This window comes from Indicator indicator, chromosome 20 (genome assembly GCF_027791375.1).
Source record: "Indicator indicator isolate 239-I01 chromosome 20, UM_Iind_1.1, whole genome shotgun sequence".
Classification (NCBI taxonomy): Eukaryota; Metazoa; Chordata; class Aves; order Piciformes; family Indicatoridae; genus Indicator; species Indicator indicator.
This window is the reverse complement of record NC_072029.1, coordinates 18,084,074-18,102,321: the sequence shown is the minus strand read 5'-3', so window position 1 is coordinate 18,102,321 and position 18,248 is coordinate 18,084,074. Positions and strand designations below refer to the sequence as shown.

Below are 18,248 nucleotides of genomic sequence, written 5' to 3'. Positions count from 1 at the left end.
CAACTTGGAGTGACACAGGATGGTGTTAAAGATGGATGATTTATACCCTGAGAAGTGTTTGGAAGATAAGCTGCACTGTCTCTTTCTCCACCTCCACAATATTTGCTCTTTTGGACTGCTTTGGGCAGCTCTGGTGTCCGCAGTGTGCAAGAAAGATATGGACCTGTTGGAGTGGGTCCAGAGGAGGCTACCAAGGTGATTGGGTAGCTGGAGCTCCTCTCCTGTGAGAACAGGCTCAGAGCTGAGGTGTTTCAGCCTGGAGAAGAGAGCTCCAGGGGCACCTTATAGTTGGCCTTGCAGCACTCAAAAGGGGCCTACAAGAAAGAGAGGGAGGGACTATGCCCTGGTTGACTTGAGCAGACCCAGCAGGGCTGGCTCAGCACTGGTGGGAAAGGTGGATGTCCCATGGGTGGCTTGCCTGTTGTTGCACAGGGAAGCTGCAAAAGATGGAAGGAAAGGAAGTCTGCTGTCACCAGGGACAACAGCCAACTGTCCTTTCCTTGTCTCTGGCTTTGCCCATCCCTTAGCATCACTCCCTTTATTCTCCTGGACTTTCCCCGGCTCTGCATCACACTGGGCTCTTTTGGCCCCTCTGAACCTTGCTAGACCAAGTGGAACTGGTCCATCTTGGTGGTTTAGCAAATGCAGCACTTGCTTTGGGAGAATCTTTCCCCCTGTCAGAGCCACCTGGTCTTGGCAGAGGAGGTGACCCAGGTCACCTGAAACAGATGCCCTTCTGCTCCCGTCTGTTGGTAGGTGGCTCAGAGGTGATTAATGTATTACAAGGTGTACTTAGGACAGGTAAAAAATCAAGCATTAATTCTGTGCTGGATTTATGGTAACTGGCTGTGCCTGCAGGGCTTATCTTAGGTTTAAACATTAATTCCATCCCTCTGGGAAGTCTGTCCCAGCACTGTCCTGTTCCAGACGCAGCTCCCGATGTCAGGCGTTGGGGAAATTTTGGAGGTGATTGGTGATTTTGGGCCGTTTCAGAAATGGCTGGTGCTCTTCACGGTGGTCCCCTGCCTCAGTGTGGCTTTCCACCAGTTTTGCCAACTTTTTATGGTCTCCTATGTGCCACACCACTGTGACACCAGCTGGATCCGTGCTGTCGGCCCCAACTTGACGGAGGAAGAGCAGCTGAACCTCAGCCTGCCCCGAGGTGCGGATGGGGCATACGAGCAGTGCCGCAGGTACTCACCGGTGGACTGGGACCTGGACTCCATCAGGACCTATGGGCTGAATGCCACAGAGGAGTGCCGCAGTGGCTGGGTGTACCCTGCAGGACAGCCACCGTCCCTGCTCACCGAGGTCTGTAACCACCTTTGGATGTGCTGGGGACGGGGAAGGAAGGGATACCCAAATGGCCTCCCTGGCCTGCAGTTCAGTCAAAACTGCTGCTGGCCATGGTGCAGCTGGGCTGAGATTTGCATCAAGTGTGTTTCGGGGACCTCGGCTCCTCCACTCAGCCCCCAGGTATGGTCCTTGACAGGTTGCATGCAAGCAGGCTGCAAGATAGATGTTGCCAGGGCCATGGCCAGAGGCAGCAGAGAGATAATCACTTGTGGTGGGACTTTTTGAGTGTCCCTGCACCAGGTGCCCCACTGCAGATGGGGTAACCTTCCAGCTTGTCTTTGTATACAGCTTTGTGCTAGGACACCCTGTCTGCAGGAAGAAAGCAGAGCTCTGTGCTTGATTTCTGTTCCCACATATCCTGAGGAACTGTCAGGGTGAGCAGCTGTGGAGTTCCTACCTCAGGGTCTCAGTGCCCCTATGCCATCTCAGGGTTGTCACTGTAAAACCACATCTAACGATCAACAGGAGCATGGCAATACTAACCAAGAGCAGTGCTAAACTTTTTTCAGTGCTTTCTGACCTCTCTGTTTCCTATACATGATCTTCCCTTTGTGACTTTTTTGTTAGCTCCTCTGGATGCTGGCAGTTGCAACACCTCACTCTAGTGGAAACTGCTTAGCCCAGGCATTAGCATTGTTCTTCTTCTTCTTCCTCTGGGGAAGAAGGCAGTCTAGGAGGAAACAACCTGCTGAGACTTCTGTTCCAAGTCCCACTCTAAAATTTGCCAATCAGAAGGCTTCCCTGGGGGTGCCTGGGCTAGGGATGTGTCCTGCATGTTCCAGTGCTCAAGAGGGGCACCACTGAGTGTCCCATGGGCTCGTCCCACCTCTGACTTCTGTGCTATGTGCATACCATGGAGACTCGCATCCTTAGAAATGGGATCAGAAAGCATCTGGAGTGTGTGGAGAATAAAAGTCTATGTATTTCCTTCCTCCAGTATGACCTGGTGTGTGATAGGAAGGATCTGGATGACATCTCTCAGTCCATCTACATGTTGGGGATGTTCCTAGGATCGATGATTTTTGGACTACTAAGTGACAGGTGAGGAAACACCACCTGTCCAGGGTCTGTATAAGGCTGTCAGTGTGCAGAGGTGCACACTGCTGCAAACCTGGCTTAGAAGCGCACCCCATGCCTTTTGTCACTGCTCTTCACTACCAGGGACCCTGACCAAAGTCCTCAGGTCCTGTGATGACATGGCCATACAGCGGGTGAAAGGGAGGAGGACATTGCCTGCGTGCAGGGTGCTTCACAGATCAACCCAGGGTCCAGTCTGAGCCTTGCTGCTCCCAAAATAGGGTGATACAATCACTGTGTAACTCAGTGGGCTCTTGCCCATCTCCATGGGGTCTCTCCAGATCCCAATTGTGTCTTCCCTGTTCCTCTCCAGGATCGGCCGCCGGCCAGTCATTCTGATATCTGTCATGCTCCAGGGCTTGTTTGGCCTAGGGATTGCCTTTGTGCCCCATTTCTATGTGTACATAGCCTTCAGGTGTGTCGTGGGGGCTTCGGTGTCGGGGATCACCATGACGATACTGGCCTTAGGTAAGGAGGATGGCCATGCCTTAAGGCAGACAGGTGTGGCCTCTTAAGGTGCAATAGGAAAAGAACAAAGAAAACAAAAATCATCATCTGCAGCCTGAAAAATAGATAAGGACAGGTCTTGCTCTGCACTGTCCTTTGGCACTCTGACATTTCCTCATCTCTGAAATGAAGCCATGGGGAGCATCTCTGCCATGCCAGTGAGAGGAGGGCAAGGGGAGAGCTTCCAGGCTCAGGAGGTCAGGGTGGGGAAAGAGCCCAGTAGCTCTGGGACATGATAGATTTTATTGCCCAGCTCTGCCCCAGTGAGGAACTCTCTGGATGCTGAGAAAAAAAAGGTGACATACTTGAACCTTCTTCTTTTTCTCAGCTACAGAGTGGATTGGAGCCTCCTCCCGGCCCATGGCAGTGCTGAGTTCTCACTGCTGTTTTGCCTTGGGGCAGATGATTTTGGCTGGCTTGAGCTATGGAATTCGTAACTGGAGGCTGCTGGAGATTGCAGGATCTGCTCCTATATTCGTCTCCTTCTTCTATTTCCAGTAAGTGGGACATGGGCCGAGCTCCTTGCAGACACAGCAGAAGCAAGTGCAGCAGCTTAGGAGCAGGCTGGGTCTTTCCCATTAGAATGCTGATGCTGCAGGGACTTCTGCAGAGATCATCACATCTTACCTCTGAAAGCTGCAGATGGTTTGGTTCAGGTCTTCAAATATGGATTTTGGGGCCTGAAAGTAGGGTACCTAGATCTTCTCTATCACATGTCATGCCCGTTACTTGCTGTGGGGAAACTCAGCAGCTCACAGCAGCATCTCCTGATTTCATCTCCTTGGCAGTATGCTACCAGAATCAGCTCGGTGGCTGGTAACAAAAGGCAGAATAGAAGAAGCCAAGAAGGTCCTTCAGAAAGCAGCATCCTTCAACAAGTGCACCATCCCTCCAGAGCTCCTTGAGCAGGTACCTCTAATGCATGGGGAACTGCTTCTTGCCTTCAGAGACTTTCCCTTGTGCTTGGCTTTGTAGCAGCCTCTGGAGCTGAGGTCATCTGATAAACATCTTTCCATGCCCACTGGGGGCGATTTGGGGATGGAATGGGAGTAAACATACAGAGACAAGGTCAGGGAAGAGGCAGAGCTGCTGCTGAGGCTCTGCTCTGCTGGGGTCATTCAAATGCTTCCCTGTTTTTTCTTCTGTGAGGATTGCAGGAATACTGAGAGTGAGCACGAGGGCTCTGCTTAGTCTGTGGTTTGTCATGTGTAAATGCCCAGAGGACTTGTCACCTTCAAGACCCCACACTGGGGAGATGTTCATCCCAAGAAACCTCTTAGTCACCAAACTACTGCCTTGGGCACCCAGAGCACCTGCACAGGAGCCCAGACCCACTGGGCTGCCTCCCTCCCAGGGGAGTTTGGGGTCTGGCTAAGGCTTTCTGTTAACTTCAGATGGAAAAGGGGTTTCCTTTGACTGGTTTGACTCTTTGTCTTTTTGCCTTCTGAAGCTGAAACCTGTGAAACAGATCAAGCCTGGAAGTATTCTGGATCTCTTTCATAAGAAGCACCTCCAGAAGGTGACTTTAATCATGTTATGTGCCTGGTAAGACATCCAATGATCTCCTCCTTTTAAACGTACATGTAAAGACAAGACAAGATTGAGGGCAAGTCAGAACCTTACATTCACGCTGTGGGTTTGGGTGTTATTGGTGGATTTTTCTCTTTCTGGCTCTTCAAGGTGCCATGCACTTTGTGGGGAAGATTAGAACCACTCCAGCTTTAGTAGTCCTGCAGTATTTGTCTGTTTTTCTGAGCCTCTGTTAGTGCTGTGGATTAGCCAAAATGTTCATGTTGGAGATGGATGCTTCTGGGCGATGTGTGATTGGTGCCACGCTGCCTGGCTTTCAGGTTTGTGAACAGCCTTGTCTACTATGGGCTGAGTCTGAACGTGACAAATTTTGGTCTGGACATCTACCTGACACAGCTTGCCTTTGGAGCAGTGGAAATCCCAGCCCGTGTCGGCTGTATCTTCATGCTGGAGTGGTTTGGGAGGAAGAAAATCCAGGCTGTTCTCCTGCTCCTGAGTGGTTTGGTGTGTCTGGTCATCACTGTGATCCCTGAAGGTGAATAACCTCTTCCCACCCTGAAAGGACAAACTCTGGAATGGGGAGGCACAGAGCCCCAGCCCTTCCCTTGCTGGTGTGGGTCCTGTCCTCTCTACCAGGCTGACTCATAGCTTGAGCTGACCCTGGTGCCATGGTCACAAGGGGCTTACAGAATTCTCACAGAATTAACCAGGTTGGAAAAGACCTTTGAGATCAACAAGTCTAACCTATCACGCAACACCATCTAATCAATTAAATCATGGCACTAAGTGCCTCATCCAGTCTTATTTTAAACACTTTCAGGGATGGTGATTCTACCACCTCCCTGGGCTGCCCATTCCAACAGGCAATCTCTCTTTCTGTGAAGAGTTTCTTCCTAACATCCAGCCTAAACCTCCCCTGGTGCTTGAGACTGTGTCCTCTCCTTCTGTTGTTGGTTGCCTGGGAGAAGAGACCAACCCCCACCTGGTTACAGCTACCTGTCAGGTAGTTGTAGACAGCAATGAGGTCTCCCCTGAGCCTCCTCTTCTCCAGGCTAAACAACCCCAGCTCCCCCAGGAGCTCTTCACGGGGCTTGTGCTTGGTTAAGTCCCCAAGGCCTATTCTGATCAGCAAACTTTTGCTTGCTGATTGTGATAGGAAAGGGTAGAGCTGAACCCAGGAGGCCACCTATTAGCAGAGTTGTCCTCTAGGAAAATTAATATATGGGCACGCGAGATGATGAATTCAAAGTACATGGAAGGTGGCTCCTGGGCCAGAGCTGCTTCTTGGTCCCTGTTCAGGCACTGTTCAGAGGTGATGAGCCCCTGCAGCTGACACAGTTGTCACTACACAGTTGTCAGCCTCCATCCCCGAGTGGAGCTCTCCCTCATCCCACAGCAGTGGTCTCTCCTCTTTCCCTCAGACCAGCCTGTGGCAATCACCGTCCTGGCCGTCATCGGCAAGTTTACTGCCTCGGCCTCCTTCTCCACTTCCTACGTCTACTCTGCAGAGCTCTTCCCCACGGTCGTTAGGTAAGCTCTCCCCAAGCACTGGGGCTTCACTCTGCTGCTGGCAGCCTTGGGCAAGAGCCCAGCTGTCCCCACAGCCATACATGGGAGGGCTAAGCTCTGCCTGTGCCTCCCATTTCCTCCCTCTCCCCCAGGCAGACCGGCCTGGGGCTGTGCTCAATGTCGGCACGGGTGTCAGGGGTCGTGGCCCCCCTGATCCTCCTCCTGGACCGGTACCACCGAGCCATCCCCATGGCCATCTTTGGGAGTACCCCCATGGTAGGGGGGCTGCTCTGCTTCCTGCTGCCTGAGACCTGTGGCACTGACCTGGCAGATGACACAGGGGCTGGCTGTCCCCCGGCAGAGGTGGGTACCCCGACAGTGCCTGCGCTGTTTCCTGGGCACGGACATGAGCTGCAGGAGGCTATGGGCTAAGGGGTTCTCGGAGAGTCTATGGTGGTGAAAGGGCAGGGAGCAGAGCTGCCCCACTGCAGAGGAAGGGAAGAGACTCCTTAACCCTGCCCATGTGGATTGCCTCTTTGTGGCTGCCTGTAGGATAGAAGGCCTCCAGGAATGGCTGGTGCTTCTCTTGCCTCCTTCTGCAGGGGAAGGGCTGATGTCTTGTACCCATGCCTTTTGGCTTGCAGCCTCCCATAGCTCCCAGCCTGTGTTCCCCGTGGGACTTGGTGGAATTGCAATCCAATGCTCTGTTGTCCTGTTGGCAGAGGATTGTCAGCAGAAGCCTGCAGAGGCCCAGATAGCAAGTGGGGAATGGGAGGCCAAGCTAAAGGCTGCGTGTTTCAGAGGAGGCTGCCATCAGCTCATAACAGGTCTGTCTTTGCAGTTAAACTCTTTTCCCTTTCATTAGGTCTGTGCAAATGCCTGCAGCAGCTCTGAAAATGGAGATGTGAAAGGAAAAGTCCATGGCCAAGACAAAGAGTACACAAAGATCACTCACTTCTAGCTGGGCCTGTAAGCAGCTGTAGCTAAAGGCTACCTAGTGCCATGCTGGCGTTGTGGACAGGCAGGTCTCCGTTTGCAGGACACCACCACCTCTCAATGGGTCACCACCAATTCTTGGGTCTCCTTTCCTGTTTTGCCTTCTTGTGTCTCCCTCTCTAGCTTGTCCTCAGGCACTTCATGCTGTCTCCAGTGTTCAGCAGTGGGGGAAATCTGATGCTTTTCATTTAAGGGAAAAAAGAAGGGCATCACAAACTAGGATGGAGACATTTTCTCTTCCTTTTTCCTGTCCTTGTGTCCAGGAACCTGAAACTCTAAACAGGTGAGATGCCTGTTAGAGCTCTGAGTAGGCTTGCAACAGAATAGTGTGCTCACTAAAGAGAAAGGCAGAGCAGATGCAGCACTGAAAAGAATCTCACATTGACAGGGAGGAGTGATTTCTCTTGACTGTCTACTGTGATCTTCTCACCATCTCTTAAAAACATTCCTGTTGTTTTTTTTTTTTTCCTGAATTTGAGATACCCAAGTGATAAAAAGAGATGCAATGGAAGAAACAACAAGAAGTGAGCAAGGATGTCTAACAGGCAGCAGAAGTTCCACCTGAGTGCTGCTGTCTTTGAATTAAAGCATACCATGATGCTTCCTTCATGGAAATGATGCTGCTGGGCTGTGGTGTAGGACCACATTAATTTTCAGCTGAAAATTGTGGCAGCTGATATCTTAGACAAAAATCTTCCTGGCAACTGTCAAGTCCGTTCTATTCTGTTCTAGTCTGTTCCCTCTTGCTGTATCCCTTTCTGTCTTTAAATGGTTTAGGACCACTTTTGTCTTATGCTACAAAGAAAAAAAATGTTTTTCCTGTGCTTCCCTTCCTCTTACCTTGGATCCCATCCCTTGAGATGACTTTCTGATACCACTGGCTCAGTACAAATGTAGCCCAGAATTGACATGGTGGTGGTGTTCCAGCTTTGTCTGTGTACAGCTCAGAGGCTATTTGCTGGCAGTGTCCAGAAGCTTTCAAAGCTGAGTTTCTTTTCCCTGTTGTCATTTCTGCATGCTTTTCAAGGATCAAAGTAATTCATGGATATACAGTTGGAAGAAATAGAGTTTGGGGACAACAACAATGCCCCACCAGGATCATAGAATGACAGAATCAATCAGGGTTGGAAGGGACCACAAGGATCAGCCAGTTCCAACCCCCCTGCCATGGGCAGGGACACCTCACACTACAGCAGGCTGGCCAGAGCCTCATCCAGCCTGGCCTTAAACACCTCCAGGGATGGGGCCCCAACCACCTCCCTGGACAACCCATTCCAGGCTCTCACCACTCTCAGGGTGAAGAACTTCTTCCTCACATCCAGCCTGAATCTCCCCACTTCCAGCTTCATTCCATTCCCCCTAGTCCTATCACTACCTGATATCCTAAAAAGTCCCTCCCCAGCTTCCTTGTAGCCCCCTTCAGATCCTGGAAGGCCACAAGAAGGTCACCTCGAAGCCTTCTCTTCTCCAGACTGAACAGCCCCAACTCTCTGTCTGTCCTCATAGGAGAGGTGCTCCAGCCCTCTGCTCATCTTGGTGGCCCTTCTCTGGACACCTTCCAGCATGTCCATATCCCTCTTGTAACAGGGGCTCCAGAACTGGATGCAGTACTCCAGGTGGGGTCTCAGCAGAGCTGAGCAGAGGGGGAGAATCACCTCCCTTGACCTGCTGGCCACACTTCTCCTGATGCAGCCCAGGCTCTGGTTGGCTTTCTGGGCTGCAAGTGCACATTGACAGCTCCTGGTGAGCTTCTCATCCAGCAGCACCCCCAAGTCCTTCTTCTCAGGGCTGCTCTGCAGCCAGTCCCTGCCCAGCCTGTAGTTGTGCTTGGGATTGCCTTGACCCAGATGCAGGACCTTGCACTTGGTCTTGTTGAACCTCCTGAGGTTGGCTTGTGCCCACCTCTGCAGCCTGTCCAGGTCCCTCTGGATGGATCCCTTCCCTCCAGCCTGTCTGCTGCACCACACAGCTTGGTGTCATCAGCAAATCTGCTGAGGGTGCACTCAATGCCTCTGTCCATGACACCAACAAAGATGTTGAACAAGCCTGGTCCCAGCACTGAGCCCTGAGGGACTCCACTTGTCCCTGGCCTGCACTGGGACATGGAGCCATTGACAGCCACTCTTTGGGTGCAGCCATCAAGCCAGTTCTTTATCCATCTCATGGTCCACCCATCAAACCCATGTGTCACCAGCTTGGAGACCAGGATGTGGTGTGGGACAGTGTCCGAGGGGCTGTCTGTGGTACCATCTTCTCTCTGACACTGCTGTTCAAGGGATTTGCTGTGGTGCTCCTGCTCAGTGGCCCTGAGTATGGAGATGTATATCAGACACAAGATCGAGGCCCTTCTGACCTTCAGTTCCTCAGTGAGACAGTGGCAAACCCCAGATGCTGCAAATGCCATCCCCATCTCCATGGCCTCCAAGGGCTATTACAAAAAAAGTGCTAAATTAGTATCAGCTCCAGGCAAGTCTGGCCAGGATTTGGGATACCCCAGGCTTCAAAATACCATTTACTACAGAACAAAGCCAGCAGGACCAAGGGACCAGCATTCTGTGACCAAGAGCAGTGCTGATGTTTGAGGAGATAGATAGCTCCATGGAAGGAAACTCAATACATTCTTGGCTTCCTACCAAGCGGTGAAGGAGAGGAGACCAATCTTCTGTTTCTTTGTCATTATGCTGGATGATAATAACTTACTATGGCTGCGTTGGCAGCAGCCAAGCAAGGTCACTGTTAGAATCTTGACCATGAGTGGGGAAAGCTGTCCAGATATCCACTTGGTTTGACTGCCCTTGACATTGAGCATACACCACGCAATTCAGGAGACTTCTACAGCTGCTCATAGAGAACAATATACAAATACAGATTGTTCAGCTGGAGACTTGGAAAGAAGAAAAAGTCCTAACTGAACCCAGCCATTCTGCCATAACCCTCTGTTTCTGCATTGTTTGTGGCTGATGGAAACCAAAGACCTCTTCATCTGCCTGTTAAATTACAGACTTATGATTTCTGTGTAGAAAACACTCCAGAGCCAATAGCAGTTAAAGGCCAAATGTGAAACAGTAGGAAAACAAGCAAACAAAAAACCCCAAACAAACAAAAAAAGAAAAAACAAATCACCACCATTTATTACTCACATATTGCATTACAAGTGTCTCAGAGTATCCTTTCTATGCTGGATGCAGAAACTCAAACTCAACAGAACATCCAAAGAAAAGCTACACAGGTGTGTGACAGGGATTCAGTGACATCCTGACCAAACATGGAGGCTTGGACTGACGAGGAGGCTGCTGGCCCAAGCCCTTAGTGCAGGAGGGCCACAGCGTGGCCCTGGCTTGCCCAGGGCTGCCACTCTCCTGGGGATTCTTTATTGCTGTGAAACACGACAGGGAGGGTTCCACGGGTACCAGTTTGCAAGGGAGCAGGAAAGACTTGGGGAGGAGTGGCACAGCCAGGCCTTCCAGACTGGGTTTCAGGACCAGTTTGAAGTGCATCGTCTCTTGCAAATGCAGAGTGACCCAGGTCTCCTCTGCCTCTGACCATGACTACTTAGTTGATCATCTGAAGGACCAGTTTCCCAACAGCAATGCCTCATTGGTTTGCTTTAACAACAACTGGATCAGACTAGACCTTTAGTATATGGCGGCCCATTCATAACTTTGTCTCTAAACTTGTATATATGTCCTTCTTCAAGTCTGCTCCATCCTCTGTGATGTCTTTCTTGGACAAATCTTCCAGAATCTTGCTGCTGAAGACAAGGAGGAAAAAGTAAGAGATGCCATTGTTTCCATCCTGCTTTCTGTCACATTTCTCTTTGCCTTAGAGAAACATGCCTCTTTGCACATTTGGGGTTTTTTTGCCTTAAATTCAGAGGTTGAGATACCTACCCTGGTTGTGGGGTGGCTGCTCCTGTGTTGTCTGCTAACTCATTGCCTCGTGTCTCAGGCAGCAGGAAGCAGAGCAGCCCCACAAGCACAGGGGGACTCCCAAAGAGAGCCATGGGAATGGCCTGGTGGAATTCACCCAGGAGACGGATCAGGGGGGCCATGATCCCTGAAATCCGTGCTGACATGGAGCATAGCCCTGCTCCAGTCGGTCTGGGGAAGTGAGGGGAAATGGGAGGTGAGAGCAGGACTTAGCATCCCCTGAGCCACTGAGGTACAATATGTGGCCATGAGGACAACAGGCACTTGTCCCAACACTGTCAGCAGCTGTGGCAGTGTCATGCTCCAATGCATGGGGAGACCTTACCTGATGACTGTGGGGAAGAGCTCTGCGGTATAGACATAGGAGCTAGAGAAGGAGGCTGTGGCTGTGAACTTGCCAATGATGGCCAGGACAGTGATCACCACAGACTGGTCTGAGGGAAGGAGGAGACACTGCTGATGTGATCTCCGTGGAGAAGGTTTAGTTGGGAGTGAAAGTTTCTGCACTGGTGTTTCTTGGGACAAACCATTCTAATGGACTTAGCAAGAAAATATACCACCTAAGCCACTGGGAATTGTCCTTAACACACCCTCTCCTGCACAGCACCCTCTGGACAACTGTTAAAGAGAACCCAGGTTTCTTCTGAGGCCCTGGACATTGCCCCAGTTAGCAGCTGAAGTGAGCCATAGAGGCACTGCATACCTTCAGGGAGTGCTCATTTTGAAATGCCACATCCATCAGTTTTAAAACTCTGTGCAGCCCCTCCCTGTCCTTCAGCCCTACTCCCAGCACTAGCTCAGTGGCAGGGCTGAGGGGACGCAGTGTGGCCATGTGGAGGCAGAAACAGGTGGGGGGGTGTTTGCTTTCCCAGGTCATGTAATGAAAGGAAACATGGTGGCTTTCAAAAAGCCTCCTCTGCTCCAGCTGTCTGAGAGGAGGTGGTGGTGTCAAGTAGTTGCCCATGTGTAATGGACAGTGCCTGCCAAGGGCAAGGAGCTGTGGAAGGATGAGGCACAGCTCTGATGAAGACGAAAGTCATGCTGAGGTGAAGCCTGAACAGTGAGAGCCCTGGGCTGTGGCCTTCAAGGCAGCTCAGACCCTGGAACAAGTCCTGCTCTACAGCCAGTGGGGCTGGGAGGGTGGATCTGAATCAGCATAGAGCTGGCTGGGCCTGGGCCTTGGCTCTGCTCTTGGCTTGCAAAGAGGTTATTCACCTTCAGGGATGCCAGTGATGATGAGACACATCAAGCCTGACAGCAGCAGGAGCACAGCCTGGGTTTTCTTCCTCCCAAACCACTCAAGCAGGAAAATGCAGGACAGTCGAGCTGGCAACTCCACTGCCCCAAAGGCAAGCTGTGTCAGGTAGATGTCCAGACCAAAAGTTGTCACATTCAGGCTCAACCCATAGTAGACAAGACTGTCTGCAAACCTGAAATTCAAGTTGAACAGGACATGGAACCAGATGGGGTTTCCAGGGGGTTTATCCTCTAAGTTTAGATTACACACAACTCGTTTTAATGCCCTGCAATCTCTGAGGTGCTTCTGGGCACCACCTGTGACAATTCTGTGGGATGTAGTTGCATAAGATAAAAGATTATGAATGGTCAGCAGCTTTAAGACAGCACCCAGTATTCTATGGGGGGAGGGGGGCAGAAGAATGCATCATAGCCCAGGGATTGCCAAAAGGTGGGATTACTTCAGCCTTTCTCATAGACCCCACAGCATCTTGAATTATCTCCTGCTCATAGGGCTTAGATCTGCTTCGTTATGGAGAAATAAAAGATAGGAGGTGAACACACAGATGCAAACATGACCCCAAAGAGCATACAAAATGAATTTACAGTTCTTGTCAGCCTTCAATCTCTTCTTCACCTAGAAGTTTGAAAAATATAACCAGGTGATGACTTACCAGGTGAGCGACATGATCAAAGTCACCTTCCGGAGGTGCTTGTTCCGAAAGAGGTCCAGAATGCTTCCAGACTTGGTCTGTTTCTCAGCCTTCAGCTTCAGAAGACAGAAAGAAAAAGAGTCAAATCAGGCAAAAGAAATTCATGGCTAGCTCCTTTTTCATCTGTAGTTAATGGAAAGCCATCACAGGACCCCAAGCTGTTCTGGGGGCAGGGCAGCCCAGTGGGTCTGGGTTCCCGTGCAGTTTGGTGACTAAGAAGAACATTTCACCAATGTAGACACTTTGAGGTGGGCATTTATGCATGGAAAACCACAGGCAAAATGGAGCCCTTGTGCTCACCCTGAATACTCCTGCAATGCTTATGTAAGTAAAGCCAGGGAAGGATTTGAGTCCCTTCTGTCTCCCAAGGTGGACTCCAAAAAGCTGCAGGCTGAGCCTCAGCAGAAGCTCTGACTCCTCCCTGTACACAGAACTTGTCTCTGTACATAGAACTGAAGCTAGAGTCACCGACATTCCATCCCCAAATCATCCCCAGTGGGCATGGAGAGATTTTTCTCAGGTGACCTCATCTCCAGAGGCTGATACAAAGCCAAGCAGAGAGGGAAGTCTCTGAAGGCAAGAAGCAGTTCCCCATGCATTAGAGGTACCTGCTCAAGGAGCTCTGGAGGGATGGTGCACTTGTTGAAGGATGCTGCTTTCTGAAGGACCTTCTTGGCTTCTTCTATTCTGTCTTTTGTTACCAGCCACCGAGCTGATTCTGGTAGCACCCTGCCAAGGAGATGAAATCAGGAGATGCTGCTGTGAGCTGCTGAGTTTCCCCACAGCTCATCTCCTTGTGATCACACCCAGCAGGCAATGGGCATCATGTATGATGGATGAGTCCATGTACCTCCTCAGGTCAGGTTTTCTAGGCCTGCAATTAGGCCCTAAAGGCCATATTTGAGAAACTGAAGGAAGTCACTGGCTGCTCTCAGAGGTCCCCTAGGAGATGTGATGATCTCTGCAGAAGTGCCTCTGGCGTCAGCACTCTAATGGGAAAGATGCAGCCTGCTCCTGCACTGCTGCCTGCTCACTGCCAGCCCTTTCCACCCACTTCTGCCATGTCTTCAAGAATCTCTGTCCTGCTCCTTCTTACCAGATGTAGAAAAACAGAATAAACATTGGAGCATTTCCTGCAATCTCCAGCAGCCTCCAGTTGCGAACTCCATAACTGACTCCAGCCAAAGCCATCTGTCCGACAGCGGAGAAGCAGTGGCTGATAAGCACTGCCTTGGGCCGGGAGGAGACACCAACCCATTCTGTAGCTGAGAAAGAGAACAAAGGCTCAGGGTCTGCCTTTGCAATGCATTCAGGACTGTTTTTCCTTACTGGATCCCATGAGACCATATCTGTCTGCCTTGTGGCAAGGTCATCCTACTCACCCAAGGTCAAGGCAGTAATCAGAATTCCTGACACTGCAGCCCCCACGACACACCTGAAGGCCATGTACACATAGAGGTGGGGTGCAAAAGCAGCTCCTACGCCAAACAAGCCCTGGAGGGAGATGGTGATCAGGAAGACTGGCCGGCGGCCGATCCTGGGGGAGGAGAGTGAAAGCGCAGTTGGTATCTGGAGAGCCACCACTAGTTTGGGGAAAAGCCCAGGTGGAATGAGAGGAGATTTGGCACCATGGGAACAAACTCTGTATTCCCCAGGAAGTAACCAGCAGGAAAAGCAGCATCCTCACTTTTGACCGATCCTGGAGCTTGTAAAAGCAAAGGAGGTGCTGCTAAAGGAACTACCCCTAGAAGGACCCTCATGTCCCCTCTCTTGAGACCAGTGAGGATCTGATTGAAATGGACATTAGTGCTGGTTCCCCTGTGAGGTAGCCTGTACAGAGGCTGTACCTTTCCATGTCCCCTGTGTACTATGTCCCCTAGGGAGCTAAGGTCTTTCTTCCAGGTCACCATGAGCTGAGGAGAGCCACAGAGGTGAGGGACGTGTGGTCTGGTCAACACAGCTGAAGATGAGTGCGCAAATTTAGGTTTCATGGATTCCTGGAGAGACTCTTATGCAAGGGGGACACCACCATCTGCCTTGCTCTCTTTTCAACCCTCAAACATCTACAGATATGTCAGGTAGCCCTAGATGTCCTTTCTTAGGCAAGGGGATCAGGTCCTGTGGATGGAGTATTTTATGCTCTGTGCATGGACATCCTGAACTCTCAGCTGGGCTGTCTCTGGGTGCTGGAATAGCTCTGGGAAGGGGGCTGTGTTTCCTCACCTGTCACTTAGTGCCCCAAAGATGATGGCTCCAAAGAGAAGCCCTGCCATATAGATAGACTGGGAGATGTCGTTCAGGTTCTTCCTGTTGCACACCAGGTCAAACTGGAGGGAGGAAACACAGCTGCTTTTGCTCTTGACATACTTCAGCTACTTTTGGTGAACTCTTCCTCCAGCCCTTGGGAGCAGAGAACCCACCTCCAAGGACATAAGCCTCCCTGCTATGCACATAGGACACAAGTTAGAGGAGGTGACAGCCTGCCTCTCATCAAGCTGGGAGTTGGAGGAGTAGGAGTGGGAAGGGATGGAGCAGCTGCTGAAGACCCCCTGAAGCTCGCTGTTCCAGGGACCCCAAGGAGCCTTTGGAAATGTCAGAGGCTGGACTCCCTCCTCCAGTTTCAGCTTGCAGGAATGTATTTATAAGAAGGTGCTGGAGCTGGGAGTGAGGGAAGGTGGAGGAGAGAGAGGAAGGAGTGAGAGAAGGTTGTGTGGAATAGAGGTCTACAGAGAGAAGTTTGGGATTTTGACAGACAGACCCTTTGCTCAACTGCATGGGATGCCTTGCCCTGAAGATCTCTGAAGGCCTCAGAAATATCAATGACAAGCCCTTGAAAGGTAAACATCTTTCACTGAGAAGATCATGTGAGGAGATGCAGGCTGAGAAACAAGGGAGACCATCAGGGAGAGCCAAAAGGTCCCTCCAGGCAATATATTGCATGATACACCCCCTGGATACTGGAATGGGGAGGGTTGGTGGGCAGAGCCTGCGCTGGACTCACACACACACACACCGTATTTGCCTGTTGCCCCTCAGGACACCTACATAACAATCTGCCTGAAACAACCTCCCAAGAATTACAGCTGCAATCTGTGTGATGGAGTCAAGGTCCCACAGTGCCTGCTGTTAATCTCAGCCTCAGCTGGCTCTGGCTTCCCAAACTGCAGGCCAGGACACGCCCATCCCTTCCTTCCCCGTCCCCAGCACATCCAAAGGTGGTTACAGACCTCGGTGAGCAGGGACGGTGGCTGTCCTGCAGGGTACACCCAGCCACTGCGGCACTCCTCTGTGGCATTCAGCCCATAGGTCCTGATGGAGTCCAGGTCCCAGTCCACCGGTGAGTACCTGCGGCACTGCTCGTATGCCCCATCCGCACCTCGGGGCAGGCTGAGGTTCAGCTGCTCTTCCTCCGTCAAGTTGGGGCCGACAGCACGGATCCAGCTGGTGTCACAGTGGTGTGGCACATCCAGCACCATGAACTGTTGGCCAACCATTTGGAAAGGATTAAGCAGCAGTGGGAGGGAGATGAACAATATCACCAGTTTCTGATATGGCCCAAACTCCCCCAGAATTTTCATGAATTCTCCAAACTCGGCCATGGTGACTACCTCTGTGGGCAGGCTGCAGTAGGGCTCATTGCTTAAATAGGCAAATATTAATGTTTAAACTCTGGGAACACTAAACCCCTAATCAGGTGTGATAAAAGGAGCACTTCTATCTGCACATTAGTTCATTATGGTGCCATACTGCTGTTTTCCAGCATGTACTTTGTAACCAGAAATTCCCTCCCTGTTGTGAGAACCAGCACAAAGGTGGCAGAGCATTGCCAGAATATTGCCCCTCTTGGGGAGAGGGCAGGGACAGCTTGTCTCAGGCTGGAGTGTCTCCTCGGGCCTCCTGAATGCAGCTGTGCTGCAGTGCAAGGTTTTTTGTCTGAGACATGAAGCTGTGACTTTTTCATCACCATGCAGCAAACTGAACTCTTCAAGCTTACCCTGCTGTGTGTGGTTCATGGTCTTGCCTCCTATTGCTCAGCTGTCAGCATCTCCTGTGGCAACGAAGTCAGATTTTGACTATAAAAACAACTTGAAGGCAACCTAGATAGGATTTCAGTCTCAAGTGTTAATGCAGATGTGACTTCTTGAGGCTATTCTTTATAATGTCACTGGACAGTCTCTTCTGATGCCCTAGGAAAGCTTCAGGCCCTTGTGGGCATTTTGTAGATGTTTTGCAGGGATGGCCTTTAGACTAGGGGGGATGATATCTGTGTTACATCAAAGGATGGGAAGGTAGTTGGTCAGCCTAAGATGACATTTCTCATAGAAAGACACTGTCTGTATGACACAGTCTGTATGACTGTCTTCATCATTCAGGGCTGAGTAGTTTAAACCTGCATGGTAGAGATCTCTCAGGCATAAAATTTGGGTCAGCTCTGCAAATATTTGTTTCCTGGAGCCTCACTGCTAGAGTTTCTGTGCTTGTTCTCTGTCTCTTTTGCCCAGGTGGATTACTAATGCTTGCAAAAGCTCTTGAAAATGGAAAAGCCTCTTTTGGAGAGCAGGAGAAATCACTGAGTCTCAGGGAAGACTCGGGATGGATGGCTGGAAAGCCTGCAAGTTTGTAGACAAATGTCAAGGACTAGAGGCAGGGAAAGGTATCACCCAAGAGAGTAGTTCAGAAAGCAAAACCATTGCCTGGGGCAGAAGGCTGGTGTGGGCAAGTCACAAACTCATGGGCTTGGCTTTTCTCTTACGCAGCTCTGACCATCAGGAGTGGCTGTGGTTGGAGACCTCTATTTTGGGTTGTGTCATGACTTAACCCCAGCTGGCAGCTAAACACCACACAGCAATTCTCTCTCTCTTCCTTGATGGGATGGGGATGATAATTGGGAGAGTAAAACCAAGAAAATTCCTGGGCTGAGATGCATTTCAATAGGTAAAGCAAAAACTGCATGTGCAAGCAAAGCAAACCAAGGAATTCATTCACCACTTCCTGTTAGCAGACAATGGCAGATGTTCAGCCATCTCTGGGAAAGGTCTCCTTGCCCTCCAGCCCTTTCCCATCCCTCAGTATCATGCACAGATGTCATTCCCCTAGTCTACAGAGCACATGTGCAAAATGTCTGCTAAATGTCCACTGAGATCTTTTAGTCCATGACTTTGGGCTCCATCGGTTATGGTGGCCACCCAGGACAGGAGAGGTGATGTGTTGTGAGGACAGCTCAGGTCAGGTCAATGTTGTGCTTGCACTGCTTCTTGTAAGGCCTGTCCTCCACTGGTTGAAGTGTTTATGCTGAAGGAATCCCCATAATGTGCAGGTCAAATCAAGGGTTACAATGTTTGCAGGTGTCCCTTTGGACCAGACCAGGGTTCAACACTCCAATGACCTCCTTCTC

At 50.8% G+C, this 18,248-nt stretch overlaps 2 protein-coding genes across 2 annotated transcripts; one reads left to right on the top strand and one right to left on the bottom strand.

Moving 5' to 3' along the window:
* Nucleotides 1–939: 939 nt before the first annotated feature.
* On the top strand, nucleotides 940–6,940 carry LOC128973729 (solute carrier family 22 member 13-like). The gene is made up of 10 exons (XM_054390120.1): nucleotides 940–1,311; nucleotides 2,294–2,397; nucleotides 2,747–2,901; nucleotides 3,269–3,437; nucleotides 3,729–3,849; nucleotides 4,391–4,485; nucleotides 4,791–5,005; nucleotides 5,892–6,000; nucleotides 6,132–6,342; nucleotides 6,845–6,940. The coding sequence occupies exons 1-10, from the start codon at nucleotides 940–942 to the stop codon at nucleotides 6,938–6,940; spliced, it is 1,647 nt and encodes a 548-aa protein (XP_054246095.1).
* Nucleotides 6,941–10,629: 3,689 nt separating this feature from the next.
* On the bottom strand, nucleotides 10,630–16,458 carry LOC128973717 (solute carrier family 22 member 13-like). The gene is made up of 10 exons (XM_054390107.1): nucleotides 16,081–16,458; nucleotides 15,077–15,180; nucleotides 14,236–14,390; nucleotides 13,950–14,118; nucleotides 13,462–13,582; nucleotides 12,815–12,909; nucleotides 12,120–12,334; nucleotides 11,230–11,338; nucleotides 10,866–11,075; nucleotides 10,630–10,726 (listed from the first exon to the last, which is right to left on the bottom strand). The coding sequence occupies exons 1-10, from the start codon at nucleotides 16,450–16,452 to the stop codon at nucleotides 10,630–10,632; spliced, it is 1,647 nt and encodes a 548-aa protein (XP_054246082.1). The 5' UTR covers nucleotides 16,453–16,458.
* Nucleotides 16,459–18,248: the final 1,790 nt, after the last annotated feature.

Coding starts and splice junctions, on each gene's coding strand:
- LOC128973729 (XM_054390120.1), top strand. CDS start 940: ATGTCAGGCGTTGGGGAAATTTTGGAGGTGATTGGTGATTTTGGGCCG. Junction 1,312..2,293: donor CACCGTCCCTGCTCACCGAG/GTCTGTAACCAC, acceptor TCCTTCCTCCAG/TATGACCTGGTGTGTGATAG. Junction 3,850..4,390: donor CTCCAGAGCTCCTTGAGCAG/GTACCTCTAATG, acceptor TGCCTTCTGAAG/CTGAAACCTGTGAAACAGAT.
- LOC128973717 (XM_054390107.1), bottom strand. CDS start 16,452: ATGGCCGAGTTTGGAGAATTCATGAAAATTCTGGGGGAGTTTGGGCCA. Junction 13,583..13,949: donor ATTCTGTTTTTCTACATCTG/GTAAGAAGGAGC, acceptor TCTCCTTGGCAG/GGTGCTACCAGAATCAGCTC. Junction 11,339..12,119: donor CATCACTGGCATCCCTGAAG/GTGAATAACCTC, acceptor TCCTTCCCTCAG/ACCAGTCTGTGGTGATCACT.